The 17,890-nt window shown below is 37.9% G+C and overlaps 2 protein-coding genes and 1 non-coding gene across 4 annotated transcripts in view; 1 reads left to right on the top strand and 2 right to left on the bottom strand.

Annotated features, from left to right (window-relative positions):
- Positions 1–17,890, bottom strand: part of MRPS6 (mitochondrial ribosomal protein S6) — a 62,023-nt gene that overhangs the window by 43,856 nt on the left and 277 nt on the right. Inside the window, exon 1 of one of the 2 annotated variants that reach the window (XM_063114224.1) lies at positions 14,898–15,048. The exons of the other annotated variant lie outside the window; for it this stretch is intronic. Within the exon in view, the coding sequence (XP_062970294.1) occupies positions 14,898–14,912 (15 nt within the window). The 5' untranslated portion in view covers positions 14,913–15,048. Of the gene's footprint in view, positions 1–14,897; positions 15,049–17,890 lie in introns of those variants that run through there. 2 annotated transcript variants of the gene reach the window in all.
- The window catches only part of SLC5A3 (solute carrier family 5 member 3), a 29,827-nt gene that overhangs the window by 11,661 nt on the left and 276 nt on the right, over positions 1–17,890 (bottom strand). Inside the window, exon 2 of the mRNA XM_063114201.1 lies at positions 17,215–17,494. The gene's annotated coding sequence lies outside the window, so the exon portion shown is untranslated. The remainder of the gene's footprint in view (positions 1–17,214; positions 17,495–17,890) is intronic.
- LOC134365816 (small nucleolar RNA SNORA51) lies at positions 3,942–4,072 on the top strand. Its single transcript, XR_010022183.1, has one exon. It is a non-coding gene; the product is annotated as a small nucleolar RNA SNORA51 (small nucleolar RNA).

Raw genomic sequence — 17,890 nt, 5'->3', positions numbered from 1 at the left:
GGCCATGGGTTCGAATCCCTATATAGGGATGGCCGGTTAGCTCACTTCAGAGAACCTGGTGCTGACAACATCAACTCAAGGGTTAAGATCCCCATACCGGTCATCTTTAAAAAAAATAGAAAGAAAGAATCACTTAAATTTTTAATAAAACCCAATCTAGTGACAAACAAACATTATTTAAAAGGGTACTTTTATATGTTTCATTATAAGGGATAGCTCCTCAATTACAATGAGAACTGTGGCTGGCAGTTAGGAAATACCACCTTCACTAGAGCTCTCCACCCTATTACCCAACATCTAACCTAATAACCTATACAGATAAGCCTAGCTCACTGGTCATTAGACCTTTTTATCAGGTACTGCTCTTCTCTCAGTGGCAGTAGATGACCATATGTTTCCCAAGATGGAAGAGAGACAAAAATTCCTAGGAAATTTTTGTTTCTGTTTGGCGGGGAGGTAGGGTGAGGTATGTCATAGCAGCTGCAGTTACAGCAGTGCTCAGAAACAAGCCTTTCCTTTCTCAATCACTAGGGAGCACTGAATATCAATAACATCACTATTCAATATCACATATGATTTATGCAAGGCATGTATCTATGCCGCATTCTGCTCCCTGTTGAATGCTCAGACTGGTTGAAATTCCCATGCAAGGCCTAACCTCTAACTTATCCAGAAGAGCAGATAAACTAGAAAAGATGTTCTGCCCACAGGAGAGGTAGCAGGGCATGGCCAAACACTAGCTCAAGGCTGAGTTCTCAAGTCTTTCTGCTTGTTTCTCCTCAGACCCTTCAAAAGCCATTGCTGATGGTCCGTTTCTCACTGGATACCACAGCAGTCTGTGGGTAAGTTTTAAGATTTTTCCAACTTAAAATACATCCAGAAACCAACACCTGGCAAAGACTGGAAAAGGAAAACAAAGCTAAAAATAGGTCAATTTTGTTTGTAGAAAGATATAAAATACTATAATACAATGCAGCTAAATTTCATACTCTAGTCATAAAAAGAGACTGTTACAGCCTTGAATTTCTTCAGCCTTTCAGGAGATAAATTATACATTCCTTAAAAGTGGTTCCAAATAAAATATAAAATAAGTTATTTTTTTTCTTTCTTTTAAAGCAGTAACCATTTCTTCAATAAAAATACAATGAACATAATCCAGAGTTCCTTTATTTTTAGGAAGACTATATGTAGGAAAATCTTTTCTTCAACTAACATGAAGCGTTTTAACTTGTATTTCTGTACCTATGTGCCTTTTTTCATAGTTCAGGCAAACCTCTTAAGTGAGAGGGGCAAGTAATAAAACAGGTATAGTTACGAAAAGTATGTGGGTTGGTTCACTGGTAGTACATTTTTAAAAAAATACTTCTATAATGAGAGAAATATTTGTGGATTGTACAAAAAACAGTCCCCAAGTGGTGATGGGCAGATTTATCCAAACCTCAAACACAAAGGTGTTTTGAAACGGAGCAGATTCCCCTCAAAAGAAAGGGCTTCCTTCTCAGAAAGTAATGTTTTATTGATAGTTTCACAGAATTGGAATGCAATTTTCATACTATTTCATGTATTTGGATGAATTAAATTATAAATTAATCCAGAGAAGTATACATAAATATTTGCTACAGTTGACCAACTACAAAGAGGAAAAAAGAAGGTAAGACCAAATTTAAATCAGCTATTAAACTCTTTCAGATAACATAAAATATGTTAACCAAAATACAATTAGTTAAAATGACCAAATCTCTCTTTTACTATCTAGGGTGAACATATAATTTATCTTCCAAACTGGGAAATTATTCTGGAACAATATGTAAAATCCAGTATGTATGGTCACTCTATCTTAAAAAAATAAATTCACCTGTCATAAAAACCAAACAGAGAACAAGGAAAATGATCCCTAAACTCAGTCAGGACTCCAAGTCATAGTAAATTCAATGATACATGCAGGTGCCCTAAAAGTGACTGAACAACAATCCTTTCAGCTTTCGGATCAATTTTGGGGTCGTAGGACCATCTGAACAGGCCCGGCCTAGCACTCCGTCAATGGTAAGGCTTGATGAATCCTGCTCATACTCTGATCCAAATGAAAAATATTCACCTTATCAGGTAGCAATTTAAGGGTTATAAAACAGACACCTCTGAAAATGTGATTGCCTGAATTATAATCACCTTTACCAAAAACAAAGAAAAAATACCAGCATACCCAAGTCTTGTTTTCTGCCCACCTCAACCCCTAAACAGCAAGAGACAAAGGCTCTCACTACCACCAGATTTCATGATTCTGTAAGAAAGAAGGTGGGTTTAGGTACCACCATACATGTGTAGGTGACATGATATAGCAGAAAGCAGCCAAGCTTTGAAAGGCTGGGCTCCAAGCTCTGTCACTTCCTAATTGTCACTGCCAATCTTAGACAAACAACTAAATCTCTACGAGCTTGAACTGTATCTTTTGTAAAATGAAATCACTACCTAGCCCCTAATGGTTTAATAAAGAATAAGTAACATATAGAAAGCTCATAATATTGCCTAGTATGACAGGCAGGTGGCTCAGCAAATGTCAGTTTACTCTCCAAGTGATGGACTGGAAGTGATGATATCAGCTCCTTTCAAATTAAACTGTCAATTATGTGCCAAGCATATTAAGATCTTCACAAAAGTTATAACCTTCTACTAACCAGAACAGTTCTACTCTTATCCGTTTCCCATGGGGGGGAAGGGAGAGAAGGATGGATGGTTTTCCATGTAAGTAAACATTTCTTCTAACAAAATTTTATTCACCTAGAAAAGTTCATAAACCATCAGATTTACCACTTAATTCATATACACCCCCCATATACTCATTTAATCTGCTTCCATCAATATAAAAGTTTGTCTCACATGAATTTTTTTTTTTAAAGAAGCTAATAAATAAAACCTTTGGGGTATGGAGAAACAACTGTAAAACTACCACTGGTTGTAACTTTTATGTGGATAATACTAGATCATGTAAAAGGAGCAAACTCCACAACTTATTTTTTTGAGGGGAATGAAAATATGACCTAACAGAGTAGTAGTAGTGCCTGTGATACCACATCATGTAATTTCAATGACTAAACATTTGGGTAATTCTTAGTAGGAAGAGTTCAAGAAGCTCAGCACTATCCACTTGTGAAAGACTGTTTATCAAAAATAAGTGAGTTATAAGTCATGGGGATAAAAATTTAAAAAGCTAACACTGACTTACACCATGTAGCCACTGTGTCCAGAGTTTTGTGTGTATTACCTTAATCGTCACAACAATCATGAGTTAAGTACAATTTTTATGACCATTTTATAGATGGGAAAACTGAAACCAAGGAGGCAGTATAACTTGTCCCAGGTTGCAATTATTTGTGTTTAAGCCAGGATTTGCATTCACACCTATTTATCTGAATAGCTTCTGCCCTTACCCACTATGTAATACTATGTAATACTAAGTAATACTCCCTTACTGATAAAACACTAACAATATTAATTGATAAGTGATCATTCAACATCATGCATATTTTTTAAAATGTGTGTTCTTGCAGAGAACATATCCAAAATGGATATATAACAAATGTTAACAAGGTCAGACTGCAAAAAGAACACAGGATAAAATCCAGTTGAAGTATTTATGTATGATCATACTAGGGATCTTCAAAAAAATTTATGGGAAGATTCGTATTTTTTAATTCCATTTTTCCATGAACTTTTTGAAGTATCCTCACATATGAACGGATATGCAAATGGAGAAAATGAAGAGATTAAAAGAAGTCCCAGACATAGGCCACTTAGGTAAGTAAACACACAATCCAGAAAAACCTTCATGAGTCAGTTATGAGAGTTATCAAGGTTCTCACCATCCAAGTCCAAGCTTTTTGCCTGCATTCTCTTTATCAGGGTTAACCAGTCCTTCCACCAGAAATAAAAAAATTCAAGTCTCTCGCCTCCTGGTGCGTACTACAGGCTGTGTTCTTACACTGCCTGTATAAAAACAGGAGGCAGAGTAAAGTACCCCATGTACACCTCAGCCCAGGCCTTGCATCTGGTCTGCACTGTGAATAGCGGAACATGGAGTCCAGGAGGAAAATAAATGAAGTCTCATGGTCTATCCTACACTTGACCCAGTTACCATGGGCTATATGAATCCATCTAAGCCAATCTTTACCTGCTGTAATATCTTGAAGACATTAGATTAACAAACTTGGCCATATGATCTACACATGCCAGGGTTCTCACAGTAAAATCTATAAGCCACTGTTTTTACTGAATGAAGTGTTTGTGACCACCTATCCTTTTTGGGGATATAAATAATTTGGCTTGGCCCCCTATAACCTGTTGTATTCTCAACCTTCCCCAGCTCAGAGAATGGCAACTCCATCCTTTTTATTGCTCAGGCCACTCACACCAGTCATCCTCAACTGCTTGCTCACCCTCGCCCTCAAACCACGCACAATCAATTAGCTAAGCTTGTTGATTCTACCTTTAAAGTACATCCAGAATCAGACTATTTATCACATCGACTGCTAGCACCCTGGCCCAAATCACCACCCTATCTCATCCAGATAACTATCCTGGCCTCTTAGGTTGTCTCCATGCTTCTGCCCTTGGCCCATTACAGGGCATTAATATTAATACAGCAAGCAGTTGTCCCTCCGATCACAATGGACCAAACAAGCGTCTGGGGCAACACTCTGCACCCCAAATTTCCACAAGACTTGCTCTCCTCTCCTTTTATGTCTTTGCTCAAAAGTAACCCCCCAAACCATCTCAATCCTCCCTTCTGTTTTGCCATAACTCTCAGCACCTTCTAACATACTATAAAACTTATTTACATTTATTCTGTCTTCTCACTACTGAATGTAAACCCCATGAGGGCAGAGAATCTTGTCTGTGGTGTTCATTGATGTGGTCTGCATCTAGAACACCATGTTGCACATTGCATGCGCCAAATGTTCATTAAATAAATGAATCAAATATTAAAGACTAAGTACCTCATCAAGACTGCTAACCTTTCAATATTCAACAGCCATCAACAGTGTCTTTTCTAGGCAATAAGAGATGGCAGACCAAAACGGACAAGAGACTAGAGCACCACCAAAGTGATCAGCAATCTCAAAAAGCTCTAACTGAGGGTGTGTGGAATGACAAGGTAAATCAGACTAAGCAAACATACCCTTTGTTCAGATAAAAATCTCAGTGGGCCACGACTAGTAAAAACCATTATCTGGAGCCACCACCTTCCCCTACCTACCCACCACAAGAGTGGCTCACTTCCCTTTATCATACTAATTCCATTTCAGAATGTGCCCAGATTTTACAAAACAAAACCTGAATCTAATCCAATTTTCACCTATCAGTCTACAGAAAATACCTGGAATAGAAGAACACATAAAACACCAGGAAGCAATCAGCCAAATCCAGAAAAGGTGAAGAGTGAGGGAAACTATTACAGACTTGAGGCCATCAAGTAAATATAAGCCTGGTTGGGATTCAGATTCCAGCAAACCAACTGAAGAGAGACATGTGAGACAATTCAAGGAATTTGAAGATGGATAGTAGATGTTAAGGAACTGTAGTCAGGTGTGAAGACACTATAGTTGTTTCTAAAAAGTTCTTATCTATTCTATACATACTAAATATTTACAGGTGAAATCACACATCTGTGTTTGTTTTGATGCACTCCAGAAATAAATGATTCAGAATCACCAAGAGACGCTAAAACCAATGGAAGATTGTTGAACAAAATGTTCGATCAAGTTTGTTACTCCATAGATCACTTATGACCAAAGGGAAAAAGGTACCTTTACAGTGAAGCAACCTGGTGGACATCACCTAACCAAATGACTGCTTAACATCCCAAAGAGTAGGACAAACTGACATGCCTCCCAATATGATGCTCTGACTTCCCTATGGAATATTCCTGCCAACAATGTTTAACCTATCTCTAATCATGAGAAAGCATTACAGACAAATCCAAAGTGAGGGGTTCTGCACAACAGTGGGCCTGGACTCTCCAAAGTGCCACTGTCATTTATGACAAAGTCTTTAGAACTGTCCAAGGAGAATGAACAATAACTAAATGCACGTTCCTTCATTGAGTACTGAATTAAAAAACTAAGAAATGTTACTGGAAGAAACATCAATTTCAATAATTGAATATTTTGTAATAGGATTGTGTCAATGTTAATTTTGAGTATAATGAATATGTTGTGGTTAGGAAGGCCCTTATTCTTAAGAAAGACATGTCAAGATGTCTGTAACTCTAAGATGGTTCAGATCAAAAAAGATAAAACAAATATGACAACTTCTAACAATTAGTGATCTAAGTGAAAAGCATGTAAGTATTAAATGAAGTGTTCTTGTAAGAGTTTGAAATTTTAAGATAAAGTTAAGAAAATATAAAATACTCTAGCAAAAAAAAGGGGGGGTGGAGACAAAGTAAGATTGGTAAAATGATGATTAACTGCTGAAGTTGAGTGATGGGTACAATATGAAGATTCACTAAACTATTTATTAACTTATTTACTTTTACATTTGCCTGAGTCTGTGTCTTAATTCTCACTTCTATAAAATGAATACGCCCCTCAAGGCAACATCATCTAGATAAGATTACTAGATAAAAAGTCCTGTGGGGAAAAAAGCAAGCATTAAACAATTGTTATACACTGTCAATTCTTTCAGGAAAGGCTTGAAGAGGACCTCTGAAAAAACAAAAGCCTACTGAACGGAATATATGTTAACAGACCTACTCCAAGGCCTCTGCACACACATCAGGTCTTCTACCCCGGGAAGTAGCCATGGCTTGTTCTCTCACTTCATTTATGCTTCGGCTTTGCCAGAGCAGCCTAACTAAAATGGAACTTAACACATTTGTCCCCTTGCCCTGCTTTGGTTTTCTTCACAGCAATTGCTAGTTTATCTCCTTTATTAAAATGTAAGCACCTTGGAAGGTGGAACTTTGTATTGTCTGGCACTACATTCCCCAAACACAAGGTAGTGCTGGCACCTAGTAGGCATTCAAAACAGATATGAAGTAGTTCCTTCAATCTAAAAGGACTTTAACTGTACTATAACTATATAACTTATATAAATAAGTATAGTACTATACTCTGTGCACACTCCTTTTTACAGATGCAGTTATCAAAAGCATGACTTCTAATTTGATACTGCCTTTGGAATCCTGGCTTGGCCATTCACTGAACTGTGTGACCCTTGGCACCTTTCTGCTTTAAATTTTCTTTAGCAGAATGGAAATCACACTACCTAACCCTTATGGTAGCTGAGGATTGGGAGGGGGGGGTACACAAACACACACACACACACACACATATATATCTTGAGTACATACATACACATATAATCCCCGCTTCGATCAACTGCTAAGGTTAGGTATTATCACCACTCATTTATCCTCCCTCAAAGGCTGACCACCATAAGGTCTATAAGTAAAATATCCAACCAGGTCCACTTTGTGGTTCACCTTCATGTTCTTATCCTACTTGGGTCTGATTTTACTCTCGGACAAAAACCATTCCTAGAACAGATACTAAATACAAACATATACCTTTCTCTTCATTTTTCCATGTGATTGAGGCAGAAAATGTAAACACAAGCTTCTTCTTGGTAGATCAGATTCTAATTCTCCCAGGAGGCCAAGTTATAAACAGAAGATCCCAAAATTGGGATGTTTCCTCAGAATGATACTTTTGGTTGGGAAATTCAAAAACCTAATTTTCCCCAAGGTTCAAAGAATATAAAATTATCAAGAAGTAAAAAATAGGACCACAAATAGGATAACTTTAACAGTATTCAGGAGGACCGGTAAAAATTATGCCCTGAACTGAACCCAAGATGTGAAAGGAAAACAGGGGTATGGTATTCTATATTATGAATGCAGCTGGGTTTTCCTCTTGTATTTCAAAGACAGGATAAGGAGACGGGTATAAAAATCGGGAGAAATACGTTCAGAACTGCTTTTCCTGGATGTCAGAAAGCAAGAGATGTTGAAGTTACAAATAGCTTCCAATGATTTCATCCTAATAAATAACAAAGAAAATGACAGGAGAAATTTTTTTCCTCACTGTTAATCTTCTTACACACACAAACTGAATTTGCAAGAACTCCTGCCCCTACTTAGTCTACACATGAGAATGACATTCCTATGAGACCAACAGTGCTACCAGAGTCTGCCGGACTTAGACTGTCCCTAATGGAAACCTTCTGTCTTAAGCTTTCAAGATATTACACTTTACACAATTGCTTTCTTATATGACTGCTAACAAAACAAAAGGCAAGCAGTACAGCAACAAAAAAAATGACAATGGAAACAACCCATCACTAGGTCATTTACCTAACAGGGTCAAGCAATTGGAAAAACAAAACACTTAAGTACACCTTTCTTATAACATGCCTGGCAAAGAGCCTACCCTCAAATTTAGCTTTTAACTCAGACAACTCATCTTAAATCTGAATCAAAGCCAGTACTGAACAGATGTCTTATAATTCACACATACTCCATCTGAACACAAACTGAAAACAGGGCAGATTATCAGGGACTTTAACTGATTCTGTACCTTTCTAACAGAAGCAAAGACTGTACAAGGGTTCCCACAGGAGCATATTCCCAGCAACCAAGATGCAAGTGCAACACTGCATTTTTGATCACCACAATAAGAATTTTCTCAAACTGGACACATCCACAGGAATATGGCTATTATGGCTGCACTTGGGTTTCCTCACCTGACAAAATTAAAGCATTTTAACAGCCAGGGTAGGTGTCAAGGAGAACCTTTTAAAAACTGGAGTCTAAACAAACAAAACCAGGAATTGATTCTCGGGCAGAAGAGGTAAGTGACAGTTCATGATTGAGGGAATAGGGAAGGCCTTCTTCAGTTTATATCTTCACCTGCAATTTCATTTCTAAGCTCTGCACCAAACTCTACTGAAGTATTCCCAAAACGGGTAAGGATTCTCTTAGCTGGGGGACTGTAATCATAGCAAAAAGGATCAGGGGGAGCGGGGAAAAACACAAGTCCATTGTACAGTGAGACGAAAGGCAGGTAAGAACAATTTGGAGCTGAGTCTTTTAATATGCAATTTGAAGTTATATATCTAGAGTAGGGAAGGGAAAAAGACAAAAATAAAAATATATCAGCACTCCCTTGCTCTATATTCTTATCTAGGCAAGCACCTCAATTTTCTTCATGGTACAGGTTGAATATCCCTTATCTGTAATGCTTGGGACCAAAGTGTTTCGAACTTCAAATTTTTTTCAGATTTTGAAATATTTACAGAATACCAGTTCAGAATCCCTAATCTGAAAATCCAAAATCCAAAATGCTCTAATGAGCATTTCCTTTAAGCATTACACCTGCACTCAAAGAGTTTCGAATTTGGATTTCAGATTTGGGATGCTCAACCAGTAATACTATATTCCAAGGGCCATGGGTAATATCAACTACTATAAACTTTATAGATACAGTACGAGCAAAAAATGTGATTTTCAAGACAAAGCAGTCTTTGTCTAGACGTCCTATATCAAACCCCTAAGAGATTAATACAATGAGTACAAATCAAATTGTACTAATGCATGCTTAAAACAAGCAACCACCCAAACATTCAAAGACAAAGTGGACTGTGAATACCAATTTGATAGTTTACACTGTTAAGTCGTACTTCAGTCATATCCAACTCTCTGAAGTATGTACTTTAGCCTAAATAAACACACATAACCCAACAGTCCAAAATTAGATTGATACTACCTTTAAGAATTGAACATGCTTACCATCTACTGAGTAGCTATTAATCCTACTATAAACCAACGGCCAATTAACAAGGTGGGCTTTGTCAACATAAATGCTAAAAAAGATTTAAAGGATGTCTAAAGCCAATTGTCTAAATCAGAAATTACAAAACTGTAGTCATATCTGACCTACGGATACATTTCATTTGGCCCATAGTACTCAAATATTCTTGAATTAGTTGCCAACATCTTAAAAATCAGATTTCCTATAAAATCTGGATTTCCGGCTAGGAGGATAGAAAAGTTGGCAAAACCAGGCCCACATTCTCCATGGCAACAAGGGACTGGAGCGGAGTAGTAGGCATCAACACCACTAATTCAAATATGTACTGAGCGAGAACAATTTTTAAGGTTTTGACTCAGTCTGGGGTTCTGACAAAATAAACTTACATATAATAAATTTATCTGTTGGAGTCTCTTCATCAATAAAAATGGGAATAAAGGAAAACTAGGCAATGAAGTTTAGTAACTCTGAGACCACAAATCTATTTTAATGACATACTGAGCACCCACTACTTCCAAGGTCATGTTACCACTTTATCTTCAGATTCTCCAACGTACAGATTACTCCCGTTTTACAGATGAGGTACTGAAGATGTCAAAGGGTTAAGATCTCTAGGAAGTAGGTACAAGGATCCAAAACCAGGTCGATCCACCTCTAAAGTTCCTTCTGGTATCCCTGTCAGTTCTTTATTCCACCATAACACAACCAGTATCTTCACTTGGGATCTAAAGTTCTTTTATTTATTTAGAAACCAAAACAAACCAAAAAAAATCAGAGCATATACTGAAGCACAAGCCTTCACCCCAAGACAATCATACCCAATCAAAAAAAAACCATACATACGTACCTTAAATATTTTATTTAAGTTTAACACATAAATGCAAATTTATCTGCCAACCTTAATATGGGATCAAAGCACTTGAAGAATGGTACCGATGATTTGGAGTTTCTTGCTGATTGAAGTTCCTTCTGCTTGATCTAAATCACATCTACAAATGCATCATCTACAATTTCCAGTTTCACTTTCATTAAAGTGGAAGCTCTAAGAGATCCTTGTAATGCAGTTTACGTACAGAATTCTCCTAGACTACTGTTACTCTTCTTCCCAAGCTTTTAATTATTTCAGCCATATCTAATTCTACAGCCATTATTTATGACTCACCTTTTATCAAGTCTTCCCAAAGAATCCAACTTGGTTTTCAAGGAAAAAAAAAAGTTTGCATTCGTTTTATCAGTTCACACGATATTTAAATTATTATATAAACAAAATTACCTGCCATAAAATAGTCTCGAACATCAACACAACTTCTAGTAAGCATACAACTCACCCAGTGAAAGCAAAGTACAACTGACTTGAAAGCAACATACTAGCACAAGAGGTCAACATGCTACATCACATCAAAGAATTGTTTTAGAAATATGAGGAGTAATCCCCTCAAAGCAGCTAAGTGAGCATCTACTGTATGTACAAAGCATAGCAGAGGACAGAAATGAAACAGATTTGACCCTCAAGAACTTGTCATCTAGCAAAGAAGGTAAGACACACTCACCAGTTAACTAAAATACAAAGTAGAAAGTGATCCATGTGATGAGAGATAGAAAAACACCATGTGACCAAAGGAAAGATTATAGTCTATATTTCTAATGGTGCATATGTCCTTGATATTTAATTACCAAATGAGTTCAAATGAATTTGAGGAACTGGACAGCTTTTCACGGAGGTGGTGGGGTAATGCGGAAAGGGAGAGCATTCCAAACAGAAAAGCAGTACAACACAGACACCCCAGAAAACAAAAGGGAACAGTATTTATAGGGATCTGCAGTAGCTTTGTTTACTCAGTATATGGAATAGAGAATGGAAAAAATTAAGATATGAGGTTATAAAAATAGGTTGGAGTCATATCAGAGGTGGCCTTAGATACCAGACTTCATTCTGAATGTCTTTGAGAGAGAGGTGTGTGCTGTAATTTGGCAAGTGTCAACACAATCAACTAGTATGGAAATCAGAAAGCCATCATTATACAAAGGTACTTCAAGAAGTTTGTGGAAAAAACAAAAAAATTTTTGGGTGGGAGGCAGTATAGAGATCTGAACTCTTGACCTTGGTATTACAAGGCTGTGTTCTAAGCAACTAAGCTAACCGGCCAGCCCCTGATAACACACATTTTTACATGAACTTTTTGAAGACCCCTTGAACAATGCTTTCTATTATTTCCTCATTAAAAATGCATTTCAGTTTAATTCTTTTAAACTATCTCAAAAACATGTATTTCTGTACTCCAAAAAGTATATTTACATCAGAAGAGACCACCTAAGAAACTGCAATAGAGTCCAAGACACAAGAGCAGTTCAACTAGCGCACAGAAGAAACTATATGGGATTAGGGCTGCGGAATATAAAGAATCAGATTTGTTCAGCTCCAGATGACAGAAGACAGAGAAGCAATAAAGAGAAGTTAAGCGACAACAGAGACAAGTTTTAGGATCGCCAACTCATTAAGTTTTGAGCCACGCTGAGTTTGCAATGCCAACGGAACGAACATCCAGGCTATAACCAGCACAGCAGACAGTAGGAACACTAGTTTCAGCTTGTTACAAAAAATAATCCATCATCCACATGAAGGTCAAAGGTACAGTACGTAAAGAGAAAGGGAGGAATAAAAGGAAAAATGTCAGAGAACAGCATCATTAAGAAGCCAAGAAAAATGTTGAACCTAGAAAACTGTGTCTGGATACTCTAAACCAGGGATGGGCAAATTTCTTCTATAAAGGACCAGATAACAAATATAAACAAAAGAACAAGGTTATATTCCAATGCAACTTTATTTATGGATTCCGAAATTTGAATTTCATATAATTTCCACGTGTCATAAAATATTGTTCTTCTTTGATTTTTTTTTTTTTTTTCCCAATATTTAACAGTAAAATCCTTTCTTAGCTCAGAGGCCATAAAAACACAGGTGGCAGGTCAGATCTGGCCTATGAACCATAGTTTACCAACCCTGCTCTAAATTAAGAACAACAAGATTAACTGTCCTTTTCCAAACTCCTGAGCATAGTTTTTCCTTTAGATCAATTGGGAACGTACCAGACCTTTATTTGACTAATTTCTCTAATCTGATTCCCCTGAATAGGAGATAACAACATGTGTTGATAATATCTGTCTTCCACTAAAAGTACGTACTCCTTCTCTCAAACAGATAAACTCATGAGAATCTTAGAAATGAATTCTAATGCAAAGCCAATAACTAAGTGAACTAGAAAAAGTTTGATAATTAAATTGCAACAGATTTATGTAAAATATAAGTAATCACACCACAGTATTTCCTCATCCCCTCCCTACCCTTCCTTCCGTATTCCAGGTCTCTTAGATGAGTTATACCTGCACTACGAACACAGCAAAGGCACTAGATGAAAAACATTACTTTAGAATTTGTCCCTCACTGCTCTCAAACTTTGAATTTTCTTAAAGTAATTTTATAATCAAAAAGGTGAGAACATCCAAGAGCATCCTGCATATAAATACTAGACATAACCGAATTTTTAAAACCTATAAACAGTATTGAATGTATGCATCATGAACAGCAATTAAGAAAAAAAAATAGTGCAAAATGTCAACTTCTGACAAGCAGTCTCCACACATACAAACCACATCTGGTGAGGAAGGACTCCTTACCCCCAAGCCACTCCTGTACCTTAGCTGTAGCTAAGGGGCAGGAACAGGACTCCTTCTTCAATCACTTGCTGCAGTAATAAGCTGTAATCCAAAAAAACTGTAATACCACATAAAAGTATAACATTGTCCACAAGGCTCAAGTCTTTCATTACTGGGTAACTATTTTTAGTTGTCTGGTTTCAAGCAGACAAAACACAAAGAGAGATTACTAAAGATACAAACTAAGCTGTTCAGGGAGGGCCCATGAGAGGAAAAAGACTAACATTGCCATCTGACAGCTAGACGTTGATGTTTCCATTTGAACTGATGTCTCCCACCAACAGCAGAAATGTCATTATTTCCTAGTTACCAAATGTTGCCAAGCAAGCCAAGCTACAATGACCTAGGGTTGGCCAGACCCATACATGAGTTCATTAGCACCCTGTGCCTCCAAAAGTACCTAAAATGCAAACATTTAGTAGGTATTCCTTTCAGAATATCCTAACTTAGATAGTAATCTAAAACAAATAGAAAACTTCTGCCAGGTTTTCTAATCAAAAAGTATTGAGCGAAGAGAAACAGAAAAGAGATTCTTCATTGCACAACCAGAAAACCTATGCTTTCTATCTTTTAGGAACTAGATTATCACTACACTTTTCTATATCTAAATAAAACCAGGCTATACACTAAACGCAGATTACATCAGAAAACTACCTACAAAGAACTATTTCAATGAGTTATCTTAAAATATAAAATATAATCTGCTCTTCAATAAAATCAAAAATAAATGGGGAACACTGAATATAAAAATAAATGTTTTAATGAGAAAGAACTTAGGATTTCTATGGTAGCTATCTATTTTATTTCTATTAGGAAAACATATACAAGAGAATATATATATAAGTGCAATTTTACTGTACATGCATTCACTTAGCAATTAAGCTAGTTATTATCTAAATCATTAACCTTTAATTCATGTAAAAATTCCTGAGTGGCAATAAGAAAATTTCAGGAAAAATATCCTCCTAGGGTTTTCAGAAGTCTAAATATGCCAGCTGTAATTATCATCTGGGTAAATCGAATAAGACATGATAAAATGTTCCTAAATTTACTGCAGATTTTTCTCCTCAAAATTCCTCTTCCTGTACACACCCCAGGCATAAAAATCTTCTACTAAGTTTTCACAACTTTTCCTAAGCTCCTCTACACAGTATGTGGCTTTATCATTCATGTATTGGCAATTCAGTCCTTTACCTAACTGAAATTAAGTACCAATTTTCAAAATCTAATTACTAAGTGAAATCAAAGGACGTCAACCATTTTCCCAGACTCTCCAGAGAGGGGACTCAAATCAACGTCAGAGCTCACCCACCAAATAACTCACACTTCTCCTGTCTACCTGAATGTTCCCAGATGCGGTAGAGGTAGAGAACTCACCAGATCACAGGCCATCCATTTCTTTTTCAGTTGTTAGAAAAGGTCTTCCTCATTCTGAGATGAGACTGCCTGAGAAATCTGTAGCCTGGGTCTTTCCTCTGTAGCTATGTCTTTCCACATCACAGCCTTTGAATACTGTGTTTTCCAGAAGTGAATAAAACTCTTTTGATGCTATGTAAGTATAACAGGACTCTCAAAATATCTTTATTCTGGAGATGCTACTATTAATATGGTCTAAGCAAGTACTTTTTCAAATTGCTTGTCATCACCTTTAAAGCCTGGTTTCACAACATCCACAACTGTGTCATATTTCAGAATTTAACCACACTTTTACCTACTTTTCATGCTAAAGTAAAAGGAGAGAGAAAATAGAAATGACAACATTTTTATATACACATTACAATTCAAGCTAAACAGTACCTGCAAATAAATTTCTTCTTGGGAAGACTGGTACCTACATTCTTAAATGCAACAAAAGCAAACTCAGGATAATCAATTCCCAATTGCAAAATGAAAAAAAGATAGCATTGGAACTTCTGAGGAACTGACTAACATATAATTATACATATAATTCACTACAGACTTCTTATTCTACACACTACACCCTGAAATCTTTCAATGGGAATTCCCACAAGTGACTTTGCTACAGTGCAAGATGCTGTGAGAAGCTCAACACAGTATCCATATTTTAAATTTAAAATCTCTCTGTAAGCTCAATTTTAAGGAGTCAAGCTAGGGGTCATAGACAAAAAAAAATGGAGGTGGAAGGGGAGGGAGAAGTACTTCAGGCTTACAGAGTACCACAGAAAAGAAACAAGAAAACAGCTCTGGAAATCCAAGAAAAGGCTGGAAAAACTGCACTCTTTCAACTTCCATATCTGCTATAAAAGTTGCCTAACATTGCGTACTTCCTCAATTCCAAGACACATAAATGATTTGGGGGAGAAATAAACGATCACATTAAAGGGGCACAATGTGAGAGATATATGTTTCAGAAAACATGAAAAATTTCCAACTAAGAATTGAAGAATTGTTATAGTCTGCCTGCATGTAGAAGACAAACTGCCTCAGGTTTCCCCAGGGCCTGCTAAAAGTGTACAAGCCCACAGTCAGTGGCATTTTCCACCTACCGTTAACTTTTTTATTCCTATCTCCCCAAGTATCCATCCTATTTCACAATCCAATTTTCCTAAATTGAAAGTAAACAAAATTGTCACAAATCTCGAAGTCTGTTTGTTACACATTTACAACCTACTCAAAGATAAGTTTTTGAACAACACAGTGAGTTTTCGTTGTTTAATCTTACTTTGCCTCAAGAATCTCAACACTACTTCATCATTGTTACAACCTTTTATCTATGGGGGGGCCACCTCCTCCTCCTCCAGGGAATTTATCTTGATTATCTGCTTTCTAGGATCTTGTCTGCCCTTGCCCTCTTGCAAGGATTTCAAGGGAGGTATTTATTATTTTAACCCAACTGCACTTGGTTTATATGAACTAGAATAAAACATGTATGCTCCACAATCAAAGATTGTGAATCCTGGTTGTTACAGGACACAAAAAAATAGAAGTAGTATGTGTAAAGAAAATACACTTAACTGATAAACTTGTAGCCATGTTAACCAAGGTACTTGGCAGCTATGCCAAAAACAAAGAGTGCAGTCTTCATTTCAAATGTTTAGGCAATGAGCAAATATTATGCCTAAACCCTGCCTCTTTAGTGATCACCTGCTCCCTCCCTAAGACAAGGAAGGTAAACAAAAGAAATTTCAGTAACCACATTTTCCAAGTTCTACAACTCCTAAAAAGTATAGTTTAAAGAAAGGGTTTACACAATTTCCACTGAATTGAAATGTATCCTTAATAATGTCTTTTTTTTTAAATACTCCTATCTCATTAAACTACATATCCTGGTAAGAAGGGAAGAGAACCAAGAACGGGGGATATTTAATAGGCTAAACAATACAATCTCAACTTCTCCCAAATTCAGGGATAACAGGCTTGGGGACACAATGTCACGTCTGGCCCGACTCTCTCTGGACCTGATCAAGAGGCACTGGTGTCCTGTCCCTAACAATCTCCTAATGCTCCGTGACTGTTAGCTCTTCAGCAGAGCTTGGACCACGATCCCATGCTTTATTTAGTTCAATCGAACTTGGTATACCCTGAAACTGACCCAGAGTTGATTCAAATATAAAACGCGTCCAACCCTCTAATGTTGTATGTGGGAAACCATGCTTCAGACGCGGTACCAAAAAAAAAATTTTTTTTTTTTAATATCTAGGGTTGGGGGAGCATACACCACACTCTACGTTACCTAATTCACGGAAGAACGGGGATTTCGGCGACGACTTGAGAAGTACCTGACCCAGAACAGAGGACGAAGCGCTGCCTCCTTGCCGCTGGCCCCTGTTCTTGGCCGCGCCATCACCCGAAGTGAGCGGACTGCTGGTTCGCTTATCATCCCTCCAACTTGAAATCCCCTACCTCAAGATCAATCAAAAGCCGGGGGGAGGAAAATGTCTTCTGAAGGCGCAAGAAAGGCCACAACTTGGATGAATGAAACTGGGTTAAGGGCACCTGGAGCAGGATTTTCGCTGAAGTCAGAAAAAGAGAAGTCAAAGATTTTTTTTTTCAACGTGAAAGCGGTTTTAAGCGACCGGGGTACAGAGAACTGCACAGACACGCTTGGAAGGAACGTTTTATTGAGCACGGACATTCCAGGGCGGCCGGCGGGCGCTAGAGTGCAGGCGGGCTGCGGAGGCCGACGGAGCGGGACGCAGCGGGCGGCGGCGGGGCCGGCGACGAGGCAGCTTCACGACGAGCGGGGCTGGGCGCTCGCGCGTGTCCTCCCGCGGCCCTTCCACTGGACTCCCGCGGACCGGCACAGGGGCCCGAGCGCGGCCGCCCCGCCCCTCGCCCTGCTGCGTGCGGGGCACACCCTCCCGGGCCGCGTACACGCGCAGGCACACCCCCGCCTCCCGCGCGCACGC

Source organism: Cynocephalus volans, chromosome 1 (assembly GCF_027409185.1).
Source record: "Cynocephalus volans isolate mCynVol1 chromosome 1, mCynVol1.pri, whole genome shotgun sequence".
Lineage (NCBI taxonomy): Eukaryota > Metazoa > Chordata > Mammalia > Dermoptera > Cynocephalidae > Cynocephalus > Cynocephalus volans.
Note: the sequence above shows the minus strand (reverse complement) of the source record. Positions and strands in the feature narration are given on the sequence as shown.